This window comes from Alligator sinensis, unplaced genomic scaffold, assembly GCF_000455745.1.
Source record: "Alligator sinensis unplaced genomic scaffold, ASM45574v1 scaffold760_1, whole genome shotgun sequence".
In the NCBI taxonomy this organism is placed as follows: domain Eukaryota; kingdom Metazoa; phylum Chordata; order Crocodylia; family Alligatoridae; genus Alligator; species Alligator sinensis.
Window position 1 is genome coordinate 2,055,712 of NW_005841989.1, and position 19,239 is coordinate 2,074,950.

Here is a 19,239-nt window from a genome sequence, read left to right on the forward strand (position 1 = left end):
AATCTAATCATGTGGAGCATGCTTTGTCCCAAGCTGTAAGTCTGGACCCAAGGACTATAGCACACCTTGTAACAGAAGAGGCAGGACTGACTTCTGATATATGAAGCTCCTGGACACACAGAATCAGTGGTACCTGCTAACTCCCACTTAGCAGTTGTGTAGTTTCCATATCACTCCATAGGATCTCTTTAAACCCTGGCAAGCTATAGAAAGTCTGGGGAGGGATGGGCAAATATACTATGAATATGTGGGAGGCCCAGCCCTAGATCTAAACTTTATGGTTTCCATAATGCACCTGAACCACAGTCCCAGATCTGACTTGCCTTCTTCAGTCTGGAGCTGAGTCCCGATTCCCCAGCTCAGGCTCAGTGCAGGCTCAGTAATGAGAGTAGGGCAAATTTGGAGTACACTGGCCTGCTCTAAGGTACTGGTCTGAGGCTCAGGACTTCATTTTAGAGTCCAGCTCTGCCACACATCCTCTGGGTGCCCTCAGGTGGTCACTTTGTTTCCTTGTACCTCAGTGTTTCAGGTGGGAGTATTTATTCATGCCTCCCTACCTTGGCCGGGGGGGATACATCCTTAATGACTGTGAGGTGCCCTCCCTGTTACTGCGGTGTTGAGCCACGTCACAGGACAGATCCCACTGCTTTTCCTTGCTTGCTGTCCCTCCATTCCTGCCACATATGGTAAGTCCTATCCCGACCTTCTTCTACTCCTTGACAGCCAGAATTGGAGCCATTAGTTACAGTCACCAGGGGTCAGGCATTTACTTCTCTCTATAATAGTTGGCAGTGCTCTGCAGTTTAAAGGGGCCCAGTCTGACGGCATGGGCGACCTATCTGAAAGACAAAACAAAACAATCAGACAAAAATCCCTATGCTAGAGAGAGACTCAGAGCTGCCTCGGAAGGTTTTCGGGACCTGAGGCAGATGTCAGGGAAGCTGTTTTTCCAATCCATCTAACAGCAATCTGATTAGGGGCACATCAAAAAGTAATTGGCCACTCCAGCATTTTTTTCTGAGGTTACATTTTCATTCGAGGGGGAAAATATAATAAGCTTCTTAATCCTTTCTTTGCAAAGATAATATTCTGAATAAGAGATCTTTTAATAGGTTGATCAATCAGTCTATCTGCATGCATGTAAGCTGTTTATCATCTACAAGAAATTGTAACTAAACTTTTTCTCAGTGAAAAAAGGGTTTTCAGTGCAATAGGAAGGTTCACACATGTGCATACAAGCACACACACCATTTGTTGTAAAAAAAATGTTGGCATTTGTCGGAAACCCAAATCTGGGAAAGAAAGTGTTTACTTTTCTTGGAGGACTTTGGAGTTTTGCAATATGATTTCATTCCAACCCAGAATGAATACAAAAAAGGTCCATAAAAAGGAAAAACCATGAGAAAATCAATCATGGTGATCGTCTCAAAGTGGAATACCCACCAGAGGTTTGGATTGGGATTTGGGAACCTTAGGACTGCCGAGGAGCAGCTGGCTTAGAGCATTAGGCAGCTGCAGAGCTGGCAGTCCAGGGGGCAGGAAGCCTGCCTGCATGCCTCTGGACCTTCACTGCCATTGGCTCGCCCCTGGGAATTGTTTCAACTTTGATGACACTGCACTGTCCACCGGCAAAGCACTTTTTCAGAGAGTTCCCATGAAGTTCTAGTTTGTCTGAAATGTTTCATTTGGGGGAAAAAAAAAAACTCAACTAGATACATACATACATAGATGGACAGATAGATCAGAGATAGACTGATGGATCGATCTAGGTTCCCTGGGGGCTTCTAGCTGATACAGTGCTATCAGAAAACAGGCAAGCTGAACAGCAGTGTTTCTGATGCTGTGGAGGATGTTCTCTCACTCTCTCTAGTGATAGAAGGGAGAGCTCATCCCTGCCAACCCACCCACATGCGATCTCCCTCGCCAACACACACACAAACACCACAAGACAAATAGGGCTGAGAAAAGATGCCCTACTGAAACTTTCATCACTATTTTTCTCAGCTCTCTCCTTTTTCTTTTGATTTATTTTTTAACATGTTTTCCCCAGGCAGCATGTTCGCTTGCGCCTGTTTCCTCTCCTTCCTCGGTTTAGCAGCAGGCATGCGGCTTTTAGAGGGCATCGTCCACTGCCCTGTATTGCTCAGGCTGTGTCCAGTTTCAGCCTTGCTCCTCCAAGGGAGGCGAGGGGAATTTTGCTGTGCTGCTTCCAGCCGCCCTGATTGCATGGAGAATGCTAGGTGGTGCTAGGGTATTGATGCTGGGCTTCATCCTGATGTCCTCATTCGCTCAAAGTGTCTGCTGACATTGACTGGCCTCATAGACAGCACTATTTATTGGCAGGAGACCGATAACTTGAGTACTCACCTATTATTTATTGCCTGTATTGCCAGGATTGTGCAATTCCTTTGCAGTTACTCATCCCTTAGGAGAACCCTATGCACTTCCCATGTAAAATGAAAGTGCTTATATACTACTTTTCCCTGTGCCTGCTGTCCTTGCATCTCTGTACCATGCTTCTAAATGTGTAATGCAGCTTCCAAGATCCTGTATCAAATACTTTAAATACTCCTCTGGAGACTCCAGTATTAACTGGGGGTGGAGGGGAGTTATATAGGTGAAGTTCATTCATGTGGAAGTCCAGGTTTTATTTGCATAAGGTGGCATCACGTTAGGATCTGGTACACAAAACCAGTTACAGCGTGAGGAAGTTGGAGAGGATTAATGGATCTGTTTTTGCTGCGTGTGTTATGTTTTATAGTCCCCCAGAGATCTTCCAGAAGAACAACCTTCATGGCATCTCTAAGAGGGAGTTCCCGACATGCAGGAGTCAATCTAACACCTGTTTCAACAGTGGCAGGGAATGTGAGATGTGCAGAGATAGCTGGCTGCACAGTGTTGAGCAATGCCAGCGTTTGGCAGCCACAGAAAATGTACAGAGTACCAGGCGGGCAGACATGGCAGTAGTACTATCCCTGAGAAGGGCATAAGGCTCTTTTAATTAAGGCTTTTATTGCTGGGCAACTTGTGCAGAGTGACGTTCTGAAGATTGCCCAAGAGGGGTCCATAGGGTGATTATGATCTGCTCCTAGCAGGGCTTTATTCTGCTTACCTGAAGCAAGATGCCCTTTCAGGGGGAAAGTCAGAGGTACTGCAGTGATCTGACTCGTGTGTGCTGCTGCCATCTGCTGGGAAGAATAGAAATGATGAGGCCATGAGCCTTGGGCCTTGTGCAGTGGATCAGAAGGGGTGGAGCGTTGTCGCCTAAAAACCCCTTGCCTTCCACTGTAACATCCATACTCGTCTATTTGCAGTAGGAAATGCCTCTTTTTAAAGAAGAATGCTACCTCTCTCATCTCTTGTTTTCTGTGAGTCCTTCTAATATGTCAGCATTATGGGGCTCTCAAACCCTGAGCACAAAACGGTTAACTTTAGCAGGTGAATGAGCATGCTTGACCATAAGGGTTGAAGTTAATTGATGTTAATCAAGATGCTGAGACAGAAGGAACTACAACTTTTTATTAGCTTCTGTTCTGAATGAGTGTGAGTCTCATGATTTTGTCATGTCTTATGCGTCTTACAACCTGTTTTGTTTTGTTTTTTAACACACAGCTATTGTTTCTATCTCTTGTGTGATCGGGGAAATTGCACTAATGAACCCTGAAGTGCAAAATCCAGAAAGGAAGTAAAAAAGAATTTCAACTGTGGTGAAGCCAGTCTCATAACTGCTTGGGTCCTGGTTTCTGAGATCTGACCCTTGAGACTGGCAATCCTGCGAGGTTCCAACCAGCCCTTCATAATGGCCGGGTCTACATGAGACGCTGACTGTGCAGTAGCCTGAGACTACTGCTCAGTAGCATCACATGGCAGAAACCGTGACACGACACTACTGCACAGTAGTCTTAGGCGATACTTCACAAAGAAGCCGTTTGGCGATGCTACTGCTCAGTAAGTCGTGGTATTGTGAAGACATTTAGTACTTGTTTATACAAGTAGGGAACAGCTGGACTAAATGAAGTCACAAAGAGAAGTTGGGCGCAGGGGCATCTCTTGTCTAAGCTGGGAGCCTCGCCTGCATTTCCCTTTCCCCACTGTGTGCTGATTTCAGCTGAGGGGTTGGCATTCCTATAGATCACATGTAACCATCATTTGAATCCTGTGGCAGTGGTGTTTGGGGAAGATCATCCTGGCTATCCCTTCTCCTGGCAATAATGTATCAATGTGCTACCTGGTAATGCTAATGGGAATAACAGGTGTTAGCTTCAAAGGGAAATCAGTCCTCTGCAATTAGGAGGCAGAGTATAGGACGTGCCAGCGTCATGCTGTGTATATGTGTGAGCGGATCACAGGAAAAGGTACAGTAGCTAATTAATTCTTTGTTCCACTAAACTTGTCATTAACACTGAGCTTCTTCTTGAATTCACCCCAACAGTTTTGTTTACACCAGAGCCCTAGCAGCAAACAGGTGCCTGTTTCCTTCAGAGCTATGCAATACCTTCCTACAGAGGATATTGTGCAGCCTGTGATTTAAAATCCCAACGTTTCAAAAGTAATTTGACAGCAACAAACCTGGTCCCAAAATGCACTGGGACACACAGAATAGATTAGAGTGATCCCGTACTAAAAAAGGTTTCCTTGCAAAGATTGTGTCACATAGACTTCAGCACAGCCGGTGTCTGTATGCAGGTGAGGGCAGCATCTGAGAACAGTCACCCAGAGCAAGTGTATTACGATGCCCTCATAAGCTTGACTCGTCAGCAGGAGACAAACATACCTCTTTGACAAGCCCACAATGCGATGCGTGAATACACAAACACATTGCTTTGGCCAGAGCAAGCTTCCACAGCCTGACTCTCTGCACAGGGACACTGTTGATATTTGTTGAGTGTTGGCTGAACTGGCAAGAATCATTCAAGTTTAACCCTTTTTAGTTACATCCCTAGGGTTTCTTGCCCATTGTTTAAGTGGTCACTCTTGAATACAAGATTCTGGACTGAACAGGTCTGATCTTGTCTACCAATTCCTGTATTCACACCAGGTATCACCTTACTACACAGTTACCCCAGTAAATGAAGCAGGAAGATGTTTATGGAGGTTCTGTTATTATCTGATTGTCTATACTAGGACGGTGGCTAGGAGCCTGATGGGCTCGGCATTTACGTTCCCTGAATATAACAATAGTTCCTGGGCCAGAAAGCATACACTCGAAGTAGTCTGGCCCAGCATTAACAAATAAGTTGTGGACCAGTCCTGATTTGTGGGCTGCTCATGAGGCCTTATCAAAGAAAAGATGGATCATTCTGAGCATATGTGTTGTCTAAGGAGTGCTGCCCTTTCCACCTCCCTTTGCGTGCAACAGATCACCTAATTCACAAGGTTCCTGCTCCATGACTGACCCTCTGTAAACTGCTTGAAAGAGGAAACTAGGAAGCAGGCATGTTTGTGGTCACATTAAAAGCATGGAGCTTTCAGGCTTTGCGAGCATTTTCGCTGTATAGCCAGGGGTCAGCTCTGCTCAGAAGGAGTCGCAGTGATCTAGTGGCTGGGACAGGAGACTGGGGCCCAGGGGATGGAGTTCTATTCTTGGCTCTGCCACTGACCTGCTGTGTGACCTTGGGCAGGTCCTTGTCTCTCCAGTCTCCTGAGACTGGCAGCTCTTTGGGACGGGGACTGTCTCTCTGTATATGTCCACCCAGCACCTAACTCACTGAAGCGCAGAGCAGCATTAGAGCCTCCAGCTACAACAAATATTATGAGCTGCCAGTTCCTAAAGCACTGCTCCCCTCTGGATAAATAACACAGCAATGATTCTTTGCCTGGGGGGACATAGCTCAACCCTTCCTTCCCAGACAGAGCCTTTGGAGACATTTGTTCAGAGCCTCCCTTCATCTGTATGGCGCTTCTTTCTGTATTACCCCCTGCAATCCGCAGAGGCTGATAGATTCATACATTTCCACTCTGGCAGCCATGCGGCCACTTCCCATTAGTGAGCATCTGTGATGATTCTGTTAATACTTTTTTAAAAAGAAAAGGCATGTTGCACAAATTGATAAATAATGTGATGCGGGGAAAAAAAATGGCAATCAGAATTAATTAAGGAGAAGTAGTGGTGCTGGTTGTTTTTTTCCCCCCCTCTCTGCTTCCAGAAGCCAGGTACTCCCCAGGGAACTCTGATATGCAAAGGAATATAGATAATAATTAAGGCCATCTCTGATTACAGCAGTGATGCCCAGATGACCAACTATCTAATAGCCAGGAATATTCAGGCACATCTATTTTATTTCTCATTCATCTGACAGCAGCCAGGTGTCCCCTTCCACTAAGCTGGAGTATTAGTTCAGTCTTAAACACAGCTGTGCACTGAGTCATTCTGCACAGTCCCTCTGACTCACATATGTAAAGGTTTACAGGGCTGAGGGATAAGCAGGAAAACCTTGAGCTGACCAGCTAACCTACAAAGATGCAGCATACCCAAAACGATAGTCTTTATTTTTTTTAATTCAGGCACACTTTAAAATGTGCCTTTCCCCAAAGTGTGACCTCACATGCACCAAGGAGAAAAAACAAACACAGAAAAAGACCACTGCCCACCTGGCTGCTCAGGCAGCCCACCCTGCATGTAACATGCCCAACACATCCACCTCCCACACTAGGTTGAAAAACATTGAACAAACTCTGTTTCATCAGAGAAACCTGAGTTTTTGCTGAAATGAAATATATTATGATGAATCTTTGCTTTCCATAGAAAATTCCATTTTTTTGCTGAAAAGGGGAATGCCCCAACCCCTCCAAACTTGTCACTTTACAGCTCATATCCTAAACATGAGATTTTGATGTATTGCCCTGCTACCTCCCCAGTTAGGGTGGCTGTGGTGCATCATGGGAGATAAAAGCCAGCCAGGGAGCCCTTAGAGGAGAATAAGCGTTTCAGAAATGAAATTAGAATTGAAATTTTGTGTTGGATTTTATTTTTCTATGGAAATTTCTTCCTCTCCATGGGCGACTGGTACCTCCCGAGTCTGCGAGGCACCAGATTGCCAATGGGGAGGTCCCCCCACGGCCAATAGTTGAGCCAGTGGCGAAACCAGAAGTGCACTTCCACTGGCCGATCTCAGGGGGTGCATGTGCATCTGCATCCACCGCCTACACATCGCCAATGCTCTTCTTCCTTACAACTTTCAAATGAGTTTATCATCTTCAGTGACCTCTAGGAAAAAAGGATGCACATTGTAGGATTCCTTGAAGGTCATAACAATACAACTCCTTTGAACCATTCAAAATAACCTTCAGAACTTGTGACTAGGACCCAGCATTAGAGTCTAAATTTCTTCCCAGCCTGCACCTCTGGAACAAGCCTTCTTAGAAAGAAGTGAGCCTTATCCCATGCCACATATGTAACCAATGTCAGGTGCCGGTGACCCTGGGTAAGCCAGAGCTTTGAAAGTCATGTACCCTACACAAAGTAAGAGTTTAATTTAACAGGAACTAGGTATCATTCATTGGAACCACCACTGTGAGCACTGTTGGGCTTTTGGGCTCTATGACTGCATTGCAGGGAGGGGACTCTTTCAGATGTGTAGGTCAGAGTCTATGTGCATTTGTATGCATATGTGTTTACAGGTTTGCCATGTATAGGTGTGTACATTGGAAGATGCATACATATATATGTACAGGTGTGGATGCACTTGTTTGTGTGTATATGTGTTTGCACATGTGCACATGTGTGTCCGTAGGTATGCATATATATATATATGATTATGCAGACACTTGTGCCTGCAGAGTATTCCAGCTTAATAGATCAACAACAAAATAGCACTTTGGTAGAGACATTGTCTTCTTTTTTTATTTTAACTTTTCCAGCCACTTAAGGGTTAACTCCAGTGCCCTTGCTGACAACCCCCCTCCCCCCCAAAAAAACCCCAACACTTCCTATTTATATCTCTGAATTAATCAAAAGGCTAACACTTCTTCCCTCTACATGATTAAAAATTAGGAGACCAAATTCGATAGTGGCGGCATTTTATAATAATAACCAATCCGGGGAATGAGACCAATGAATAATGGATCACGGCTCTGTTCTAGCAGTCCCTCTTTCTTTTTTCCCTTTTTTTCTTTCCTCTTCTCTCTCTGTCTTTCTTTTCTATGCCAGAGTTTGAATGGCGAAGTAATGAGTCCTCCTTCATCTGGTAAAAGTTACAGATGCTGAGAGCCACTGTTGATTTCTATTCATCAGACTCTCCCCTCCCCAACCAGATCTTCTGGTTAATGAGCCAGGAGCCAATCAATAATTCATGGCTACATGAATAACCAGGGGATGATAACCACTTATTTGGGAAGATGTAATCAGGACCTATTCTCTCTCTCCCTCTCTTTTGTGCTTTTTATCGCCTTATCAGCTCCTTCTGACTTGCTGCTAATCCAATAGACAGAAGCAGAAGCAGAACAATACATTAGAAAACAAGGTATTTACAGTATGTGGAAGAAAAGTAGTTCCATGCTCCAGTGTGTGTTTTCCCCCCTAACAACTCAGATCTTTGGCAGTGCAGAGACAGATTGGGCAGCTTGGAAGGAATATTATTAGGACAGGCAGCTGCTGAAAAGTTTAGATTTCGTTTAGCAAGATTGGCATTTTACAGATGTCAATAGGGAATATTAAGTGTCCCCATATGAAAGCTCCTCCATTTAGTCCTGAGAGTTTCCTGTGCGGAAGGGGGGAGGAGGAGGGGGTTCTGCTACAGAAGAACAGGCTTAGTGGAAACGTCATTGCTTAAAAATGCCTTAGGTATCTCCTTCAGTTCATAGCTCTCAGGTTGATAGGAGGCACAGAAGACTCAGCTACACAGAAAGATCTTCTTTATCAATTCAGATAGGAGGTGCTGTCGTGTCTGTCTACCTGTCTATCTATCACAAATGCACCATGACCTCTATATTGTTGTAGGGCTAAAATCACTAAAGCATGGCAGATCTCTTGAGATCCTCAGGTGAAAGCGCCAATTATTTATTCATAGCAGCATGCTCCTGGTTCACAGCATGCGCCAGTGCCTGTGTAGAAGATCACAGGCCACGAACAGCCAAGGCGTATCTGCTTACTCACCAGGAAAGAACCTTTTGTGTAATCTTTGCTACGTATAGGAGCGCAAGATTTGAATGAGTAGGATGACGTGCTCCATTACTAATGTCCCTATGGTTTTTGCATTCAACTGTGGCATAATTCCAGTCACAGACAGCACTTCCGACACCACATTCACCTTTTGAAGGGACCAGATTACCTTCACTTCTGTCACCGAATTACAGTAACTTCTTATCTTCCCGCCGGTGGTGCTCCATGTGTTGTTTAGAACAGTTTAGACTTGAGGTACCTCTCACTGGATTCAAGGCCCCCTTCATCAGGCTCAAGGCATCCCTACACAATTTTTGTGAATTGAACGGCACCTAATTTCAAAAACAAATTTGTGTATTACAGTGCTTGCCTCCTTACCCAGGGGATGGGCAGAAGGTGTCGGGGATCATCCAGGTAGGGTTGAACCTAAGCCTGGTTTATCTTCTTAGCTTATCTGCTTATATCCTCACACAGTCACTTGTCTCCTAACAACACCCTTCAAAGGATCTGGTGGCACCCCAGGGTGCCCTGGCACCCTGGTTGAGAATCACTGGTTTAGAAGGATGGCAACATCCATGAATATGCTGCTCTAGCTTCTTGTCGACAGCCGTGATGTCTGGTTGATTGTGTTGCATGGTCTCACTTGCAATGGTTATTCTATACCAATGCATTTTGGTTTCATCATCTTCCAGCCCCGATGGTATCCTTCATTTATGCCAAATTATTAGTATTACTGCTACTACTATAATTAATGTTCCTACTGGGTGCATCTACATGAAATGCTTTACTGTGCAGTTGACTAACTGACTGAATGATAAAGCATCACCGTTTACACGTGCTGATGCTTACTGTGTAGTTAGTGTTGCCACAGTGCCGGATAGGGTCGAGGCCCTCGGTGACTCAAGGTTTGGCAGGACTCTGCTGTGAGGGACAGAGCTTCCCAGATCCAAGCACTTGACTAATACTGCCCGATTCTCACCCGCCATAACTTGATGTTGAAAATCTCACTGTTGGGAGGCGGTCTGTCCACTGAGTGTTTGTTCTAGGATTCATCCAGTTGGTTTTCTTCACAGGGCTCCTACCTCTCCTTTACCCCATCCATACACCAACCAGTTGGGAATAGGTGGACCACTGGTGCACGTGGACCCTGAGGCCAGCTGGCTATTTCATGCTGCTTTTAGTCCTATGTTGGCCTTAAGACCAGGTCTGTCAGTAAGCCAGGTGCCCGGGTCTGCATCTCGGGAGGAATAAATCAATTCTCTTGCCTTATCCAACATCAATAAAGTTCTTACCCCACTCTGGGCTTACGCTGGTTAATTTACTGTGGCCTCTTTTGAGTCAACCTAGCCGTGACTCAGGCACGGGGTTAGACCCCTCCCTCAACGATCAGTTAACAGCAATGAAAAGAAAGCAAATGTCCATCAATTGCCCTCACTCAATCAGTTCTTGGGCGAGCATTTCTTCTGAGCTGGGGACTTTAAGTCTGCCCCATTATGAACTGTAAAATCCTAAGCAAAAATAGCATTTAACTCTTACAGAAAAATAAAACATCACAGCTTTGCCATACCCGCATCCCCAGGCTCCTGCAGCTGCCTGACTCATGCGTAGTGTTCCCGGCATCCTGGTGCTCCTGTCCTCGTGGCACCTCTCAATATGTGGCCAAGGTTGGCTGTTAGCTGGGAACTCCTCCGAGTCTTCAGGCTTTGAAGACAGCAGTGCTCTCCTGGTCTGGAGCCTCCCAGGGTTTTTCCTCGGTGGGACTCTGCTCCTCCCCTCCTGGCAGCTCTGCTCCCCCTTCTCTGTTTGTGTCAGGTTGTGGGAGCATGACATCACTCCTGGCAGCGCATAGAGCAGGTAGAGATCAAATCTGGCAGTGGCTCCACTCACTGCTCTGGTATCATCCGCTTCATACCTGGACACAAGTGGTACCAGTCTCCTGTTCTTCCTGGGCTATCAAGGGAAAGCGTCCCTTTTTCACTACAGTCAATTAGTCAACTGCAGGGTTAATTTGCTACCTGCAAATGCAGGTAGTAAATTAACCATGCAGTAGTGACTGCACAGTAGCCCACATGTAGACGGCCGACCAGGAGCAAATTTGCTGCCGGCAAGCCTGGGCAGCAAGGGGTAGGAGCACAATCTCCTGCCCCAGGAGCTGCCTGGTGCTGGGGTGGGTTCCAAGCTCAGAGCCTGGCCGGGACAATGTCCCCCTGCCCCAGCAGCAGGCAGTTCCCGGCCCCTGCTCCAGTCATAGAGCCGGGGCCAGGAGCTCCCTGCACCAGGAGAGTTCCCCGCCCAGCCCTGGGCTGTCCCAACATACAACCAGCCCTCAGGCTGCACAGGGAAACCCTGCTGGGCACAGGGCTTGTCCCCATGTGCATGGGGCAGGGGAGCTCTGCAGCAGCAGCTCCCCTGCTCCATGCAAATCAGGACCCCTCCCGATGTGTACCAGGCCAGGAGGCAGCTGTCTCCTGGCCCCATGCTCCTGGCCAGTCCCTAGGCTAGAACCCAGGGAGAGTCTGGAGCTCCCCTGGCTGCTGCAGGGGGGCAGAGCGGGGTGGGAGCAAATCTGCTCCTGAGTGGGAGCACAGCTAGATGTGCTCTGTCAGTAGGCCTACTGTGCAGTATTTTTACTGCAATACTGCGCAGTAGACTGCTTCGAATTGATAGTACGTGTAGATGCGCCCAATGGGGAGAAACGTATTGCTGTAATTCAGATTGCTGGTAAGTGGTAAGTGCTTATTTCCACCTTCTGGCAGCATCATTGTCTTCTGATCATTATGTGCCCCATGAAGTTTAGCAGGATTCTTGAGAAAGTGAACATTCTTGCACTGTGATTGTTTCAGAAAGGAAGTGACCCTAGGTGGGTTGTTCAGCTTAGACACTGTATCTACCTGTTTTCTTGGCTCTGCACAGTCTTGGAATCTCCCCTTCATATAACTAGAGATGTACAGCCCAAAAGCCTAGAGCCACCAGCCTTTGTGTATATTGGGCCACACATCCAGCTCAAAACCCTGCCAAAAGTCACCAAAACCCAAGCTGCTCTGGTAAAATTTGGGAAAATTTAGATATAAAGTCCTGAAGGTCCGGTCGCATCTCTGGACATATGGCCTGTGTGTTTCCACAGCTGGACAGGAAAAGGCCTTTTTCCCCTGAATATTATCAAGAATTCAAAACGTTTCTCTTCTTCAGCAGCGTGAACCCAAGACCTATTGAAATGTACCACAAACAAGCAAGCTAGTAAGTCCTGCAATTGTCCCATGATCAAGGCAATTACCTGGGATGTGGGAAACCAAAGTTCAAGTCTCTTGTCATTATTAACCAGAACAGGGACTTGCTTAGCATGAGTGTCTTGGATCTCACATGAATTTCCTCATAGCTGAGCTACTGGCCATATAAGTGGGGGGTCTTTATTTCTGTGAAAACTTTGGTCTTGATTATTTGACACTTTCTTGACAAAGAGAGTTTCATTGAAAAATTACCGCTAACCTTTTTGTGACTAACATGTGTGTTCAATGTATGTAAACAGATGCATATTTTACGTGCACAGAGCCATGGATGAACGGCATTTATTGGAACTGGGCATAATATCTTTGTGAAGATATAGTAAATTTGCTGAAAGTGCAGTTTGGGAGAGATCAACACTCTCTTCAAAGTAAAACCAAATTCAGGGAGTAGTTTTAGCACAAAATAAAATGGGGAAGAATATTTTTCAAATGTCTACATTTTCAATTTTTGTTTTGAAACACCATTTTCTTTTTCAGACTTTACATAGATGAATGGATTCAGTAATTTAGAAACAAATCAAAACATCATGTTTCAGGTCAAATTTTGTTTTGGATTCATTTTCAAGGTTTTGATTTAGCAGGGAGAGAGGCCTGCCTCTGTTCAATGTGAGATAATTTACTGTTTTCCATATTTTTGGTTCTACCACTGCACCAGAAGCTCCACTATTCGTACAGTTGTAACAGGTGTGTGTTTCGCTGATTGTGGGTTGTTGGCGAGCTTGATTACTCTCTTCTCTTAAACTTGACCTTGCAATGATGAAGCCGGGAATGATGTGAGCAGGGAGAGAGCCCTGCCTCTGTTCAATGTGAGATAATTTACTGTTTTCCATATTTTTGGTTCTACCACTGCACCAGAAGCTCCACTATTCGTACAGTTGTAACAGGTGTGTGTTTCGCTGATTGTGGGTTGTTGGCGAGCTTGATTACTCTCTTCTCTTAAACTTGACCTTGCAATGATGAAGCCGGGAATGATGTTCACAGGCATCTTTGGCCTGATGAAATGAACCAGAAGCAGAGAAATATTTTGGGATCCAAGTCTCAGATCCTCCCAGAGTGCAACATAGTGTTAACTCACAAAAGCGGGGCTTCACTAATATGTAAATTCCCTGTAGCCAAGTCCTCTAGCATAAGGATGGAGAAATATTCTCCATCTGCTCTGTCCTCTCTCTGGTGGAGAACAAAGTCTTACCTTGTACTGAGTCATCTCCCTCTCCTTCCTGCACTCCTCTGACTCCCTCTCCTTCCTGTCTGTCCAGCCCACGCTCATCACCAGGTCATCTGAGCACCGTGCCCTCCAGGCTATTCCACCATTCCCACTTGCCTTCTGGTTAGGCAACTGGGGGGGCTACACCATCTCCCACCTCATCTGTCTGTAATAAGGACTGTGCAAGCTGACTGTGAGAGGCACATTCAGTCTGAAATGTCTATTTGTGGTAAGGTGGGATTCACTTCTCCCTGGAGCATATCTCACCTTTTCAGTAACCAGCTTTGGTGCTGGGGAAAGGTGCTGGACTGGCAGCCGTGGGCACCAAGGGCCTCTGGATAATCCCCAGGCCAAGTACATGACAAAGCAGCCACAGTCATGATGCCTCCCCATGAGCTGCAAGGCATCCCTCCATGGGATGAAAGGGCTGTTAACACTCCGGACCCCCTTGAGTCCTCAGCTTTTAGTTGCAAGTTACAGTTAGCATCAACTACGTTGATATTGTTTGGCGATGCAACCTTCCTCCCCTGATTCCCGAGAAACCTGACTGTGAGCTGCACAAGTCACATCACCTTCACCCTGCCTCTGCCCCATTTCTTTCACTCTGAAACTTTGCTGAAAAACAATTCATGGGCCTGCAAATGGAAAAATTCCAGGTCTGTGAAAAACTGAGCTAGGCTGCAGCCAGTAATGAGGGACACCCGCTTGTAGTAGGCTGTCAGACTAAGACAGCTTGGCTGATGGAGAATTCAAAGGAAGGCTGAGATCTTAGGCATCTCTCCGACACCCAAAGCAAAATCCCTCTTCAGAGAGAGAGATGCTAGAAAAACTTCCTTCAAATGAATGCAGAATGAGGGAGTCTCCATCCAGATGAGTAGGACCCTATGTGTAATGAGAGGGAGGAAGTACAGTACCTTTGATATATTAAAGCAGCTGTGGAACCAAAAAAAAAATAACATTCCCTTCCCTGTGACTCAGTCTGTTTTGGGTCCACGGCTTCGTTTGCCAGTATGAATTAGGATTATTCAAGACCTGCGACATGAACTACCACTGATTATTTTATAAACCCCCATTGCTTAGAAACTCCCTGCATATGGGTAGAAACCTTCGTGGTGGCACAGAAGCTAAGGTGCCCAAAGGCAGTGCGCTCATCCATGGTATTGACACATCATGTGCCTCCAGCGTGGGATCTGCATGGAGGCTTTTTTTTGTCACGGTTCTGGTTTGGGGTAAGCTGGAGCAAATTACTTTACATGTACACACACCAGCCTGCACATCAGTTGTGGCCCAGCACTCAGGATGTCCGCCTAAAGCTAGAGAACATTATTAATTCAAGGGCCTGCTCTGCAGCAAGCTGCCTGTATGGCCTTAGTCAAATCACTTAGCATTTCTGCCATCTCTTAAATGTGGGTAAAATATCATTTCTCAGTTGGTTCTTTATAGGGGAACTGTGAGGAAAGAATCATGAGACAGCATCGGTGCTCTCATACAATTGAGGTCCTGTATGTTGAGCATGTCTTTTTTCTGTAACTAAGCCCTTCCCCTGTTCTAGCACTCCCACACTGGGGTGGGTTTGAAATTTGAATCCAGAGACATGACTTTGCACACACACACACACACACCCCTGCCCTGCCCCACACACACACACATGCACACACACACTGTTCCAAATCCCGATCCAGCTCAGACGGCGTGACGTTGTGTAAAATGCCCACGGGAACAGAGGGTTAGATTGCATCTTAATTCTGTGTCATAAAGAAAATCACTCTGAGAAGCTGGCAATGAGGCCTCCAGTCTGAGACAGCTGGTACCAACTCCCATGGACAGAAACTCCAACTGGTGTAAATCGGTGTAGTTCTATTGATTTCCATTTGACCACCTGGATTCGCATTACTGACAATGTTGTGCCTTTTCCCACTGAATCAGCCAGAAATACTGGGCCAAATTAGTTTCTGGTGTAGTTCCACTGAATTCAGTAACTTTTCTGCTAGGGATGAATTTGCTCCATAGTCTGCGTATACAAAGTCATCTCTCCTTGTCACTGTGTAAAATGGACTGAAATTGTGCCTGCTGACTGCTGTTGTCTGTTCTATTAGACTGAGCACCTCGCTTTGCTTTGCTCATATCGCTCTTGAATGGAGAACAGTACTGATTGCCTGACAGTTCTCCCCCTGGGGCCCTCAACAATATTAGACGTGTGTATTTTGGTAGGTGAGCCCAGTCAGCAACATTATAAATAAATGAATGGGGGAAACGTGCTGTGGTTGGGTCTAATGTTCTGAGCCATTTCAGCCATGGTTATAATAAAGGTTTCAACACAAAATTCTCCACCAACATTTACTGCCTCCTTAGCCATCTGAAGTCCCTGGGAACCAGCAAATAAATGCCAGGCAGGAATATCCCCTCCCCTTATTTTGACCCCACAAACCATAGTCCCAAATTGCAGGTGGATGAACCTCTTCATTACAATTTGAATCATCTCCCTGCAGTGGTTTGACAACACATGTGCCCCTCTCTCTGGTGGATGGTGGAGCCCTTGGGCTTCTAGTGCCAAACTCACTGACACATTAAAATAGATATGAGTCGCCCCTACAGAACCGACTCACCAAGCCACAGCTCCTCAGAGCATCCCCCAGCTCAGGGACAAATCCCTTGCAAGCTGGGACATAATCAGGCCTTTACAGGTGAGTGAATCTCCACCCGCCAATCTTTCCAGTTTCTCCTCTCCTCCAGTCTAGTTCATGGTATTAAAACGCCCTTCCTGCATTGCACTCCATCTGCAGTGGAGTGTGCAGTTTCGGGAGTGGGATTTCCATGTGCCCTACTTTCACTGTCTAAGGATTGCCCCGACATGCCCAGTTCTGCGACTGCCGTTGTTCTCATCTTTGCTGCAGACTGTTACAGAGGAGCAGCACACGCTGTTCTCCCCATAACCTCACAGAAAACTCCTTTCACTCTGAAAATGTATATGCTGTGCTTTGTACGTGACAACACAGTGTTGTGGATTTGCCCTAGCAACCTCTCAGATTAGGCCCCATTTTCTTTTGTTTAATCTCTGACTACCCTCAATGCATTGATCCATTCCAGCCCCTTTCCCTCTGGCTCCTCTGAGGAGAGCTTTCTTCTCTACCGCGCACACTTCCCTGCATATCACTGTGCATTCGACTTTTCATCTCATTTTAGAGCTCAGCTGAAAAACTATCCCTTATCTCCTCTGTCTAAACTTCTTGAATATTCACCAGGCTCTGCTGCCATGTTTGATTTGACTCTGGGGCACGGCTTATATGTAAGCAACAACAGAAAATCAAGTAGTAGTGTATTAAGTTGGGCTATATTCTGCTATCAGCCACAGGTCCAATGTAACTACATTGGGAGTTGCATGGATATGCCTGACAGCACAGTTTGGCCTGTGGTTACTAGTTTCTTTACATGCACCCAGCTAAATACCAGTTAGAGGCATAGAACTTGACAGCATTGGGCATCTCTGCTTTAGCTTGTAAACCACATCCTCTCCTTGTGTGCTTTCTTTGCAGTTCCACCAGATGACCCAGTTATCATTGGGGGACCGGTCATTAGCATGAGAGCAGGTGATCCCTTGAACCTGACCTGCCATGCAGACAATGCCAAGCCAGCAGCCTCCATCATCTGGATGCGGAAGGGAGAAGTTATCAACGGAGCTACCTACTCCAAGGTCAGGAATGCAGGGGGTTGAAATTGGAGCATAATTCAGGAGCATTTTGATTCATTTTGCAAAGGTGTCCTAGCTCGGTACTGCTCTTAGCAGTATATCCAGTGAGGGCAAAGGCCAGCCTGTCCCACCCAGGCTCTGCCCAGGTCCACAGGCATGCGTCAGACCTGGAGGTTTCTCTGGGTTTGTCCTCAAGCATTTGCAGGCCTACCAGAAACTGAGGGCTTGAAAGTGGGTACAGAGAAAGGAGCCTGCACTGTTCACTAACATGTTTCCAGGTTTGGAGTATGCCTGCAGGTGCGAGTAAGTGAGTCCTGCTCATCCTCCTCCTCACCAGGACCAGCTGTCACCATGGTGTAGACAAGCCCTTAGAGTCCCTTACACTCATACCCATTTGGTGTTGTGGAACCTGTGTCCATTAGTTGTGACTTCTGAACATGACTCTGAACAAAGTTGAGTAAGGTATATGGCAAGAAAAGCAACTACCATGAAGAAGTAAGGAAGGTCTGAATGTGACTGTCTGCCTGCCTCTGGCTCTTAGTCCTTCAGCTCAGGGAGCTGTTATCTAAGCATCTATTTGTACCTTCTGTGAACTCCCTACATCTTACCTGAAAGCACAATGTGCCTTAAATCACCCCGAGACACTAACTCAGTACTGACTTGAGACAGGAAATCATCAGTGCATCTTTCCAGCATCTCTCTGACAAAGATTGGCCAGAATGACAACCAGCTTTTATGCTGAAGAACACCCTTTTTAAATGGAAATTTTCCATGAAAATGTGTTGACATTCTCCGCATTTGTAATTTGCAATGTGGTGCCTTTGTTGGGCTTATTTAAAAAAAATGATCAAAAGTGTTAGCAAAACAGATATCAACATTTTTTGTTTTATGTTGTTAACTAAAAATCTAGGGCTTGATAAACTGGAAAAAAAATTTATAATCACTTGATAGTTTCAATAAAAAATTACCAAACAAAAATTAATATTTGCAAAAAATTCCAAAGGCAAAAGTTGGGTTGGTTTCAGCCCTTTTGAAATGAAAGTGACTTTACACATTTGAGTTCCTTTTTCTTTTTTTTTTTTGCAAAAGTAGCTTTTTTAAAAAAAACAAAAAACAACTAGTTTCACCCTCGAAGTCTTCCCTTCCAGTTACCCCTCAGGCAAGAGCCCAATTAGCTTGGGACAGCAGATAGCCTCTTACTGTCTAAAGCAGTCTCCACCACTACTGATGTAACTCTGTTACAAATGCTGGGCATACAGGATTTTATAAAAAAATTGGCCTAATGTGAGTTAGCCCTGTGTTGATCCATCCTAGTGACAGATGTTCCCAAAGAACCACTGAGCATCATAACCCCTGCATCAGGGAGAACCTTGTCCTTTATTAAAATTATTTTCTCCTCTGAATCTTTCCTGGACTTGTCTCTGGGAATAGATGATATGGGAATCAGTTGATCCTTGCACTTCACCCCCCATCTAGGTATTGGTTGTGCCATTAAATATGACTCAATGTCAACAGGAATAACCAACCAGGAAGACTATAGCTACAAAGCCTCAGGCATCTACCCGAAGGTCACACTGAGATGATGGAGAGTTTCACAGCAACCTGGAGGATGGAGCTCCAGTCAAGGAGGTGGAGGAGGGAAAAGTGCTGCCTCCCCAAGTGTAACGCATGTCAGGCAGAGGGCAGAAAGGGCCGCTTGTTCCCTTGGTTGATATTCCCAATCCAGAGTGAGCAATGACCTCTGCTAGATATAGGTGCCTAAATCATAGTTATAGGGGTGTAGGTAGTAGCCATGTTGGTCTAAGGACATAGGCAGACAAGGTTCTTTGGGTGAATCAAAGACCAACTTAAATAGTTGGAAAACAATTATTAAGCAAGCTTTCACTGACTGCCTGTCTTGCATGCATACCAGCCCAGCCACTGGCTTCTTTTCTTTTTATTTCATCCAGGAAGAGCACACACC

General features: G+C 45.7%; 1 protein-coding gene across 1 annotated transcript in view; it reads left to right on the plus strand.

Annotated features, from left to right (window-relative positions):
- Positions 1–19,239, plus strand: part of KIRREL3 (kirre like nephrin family adhesion molecule 3) — a 357,023-nt gene that overhangs the window by 125,689 nt on the left and 212,095 nt on the right. The window contains 1 exon segment of the mRNA XM_006021359.1: positions 17,122–17,279. Within this exon segment, the coding sequence (XP_006021421.1) occupies positions 17,122–17,279 (158 nt within the window).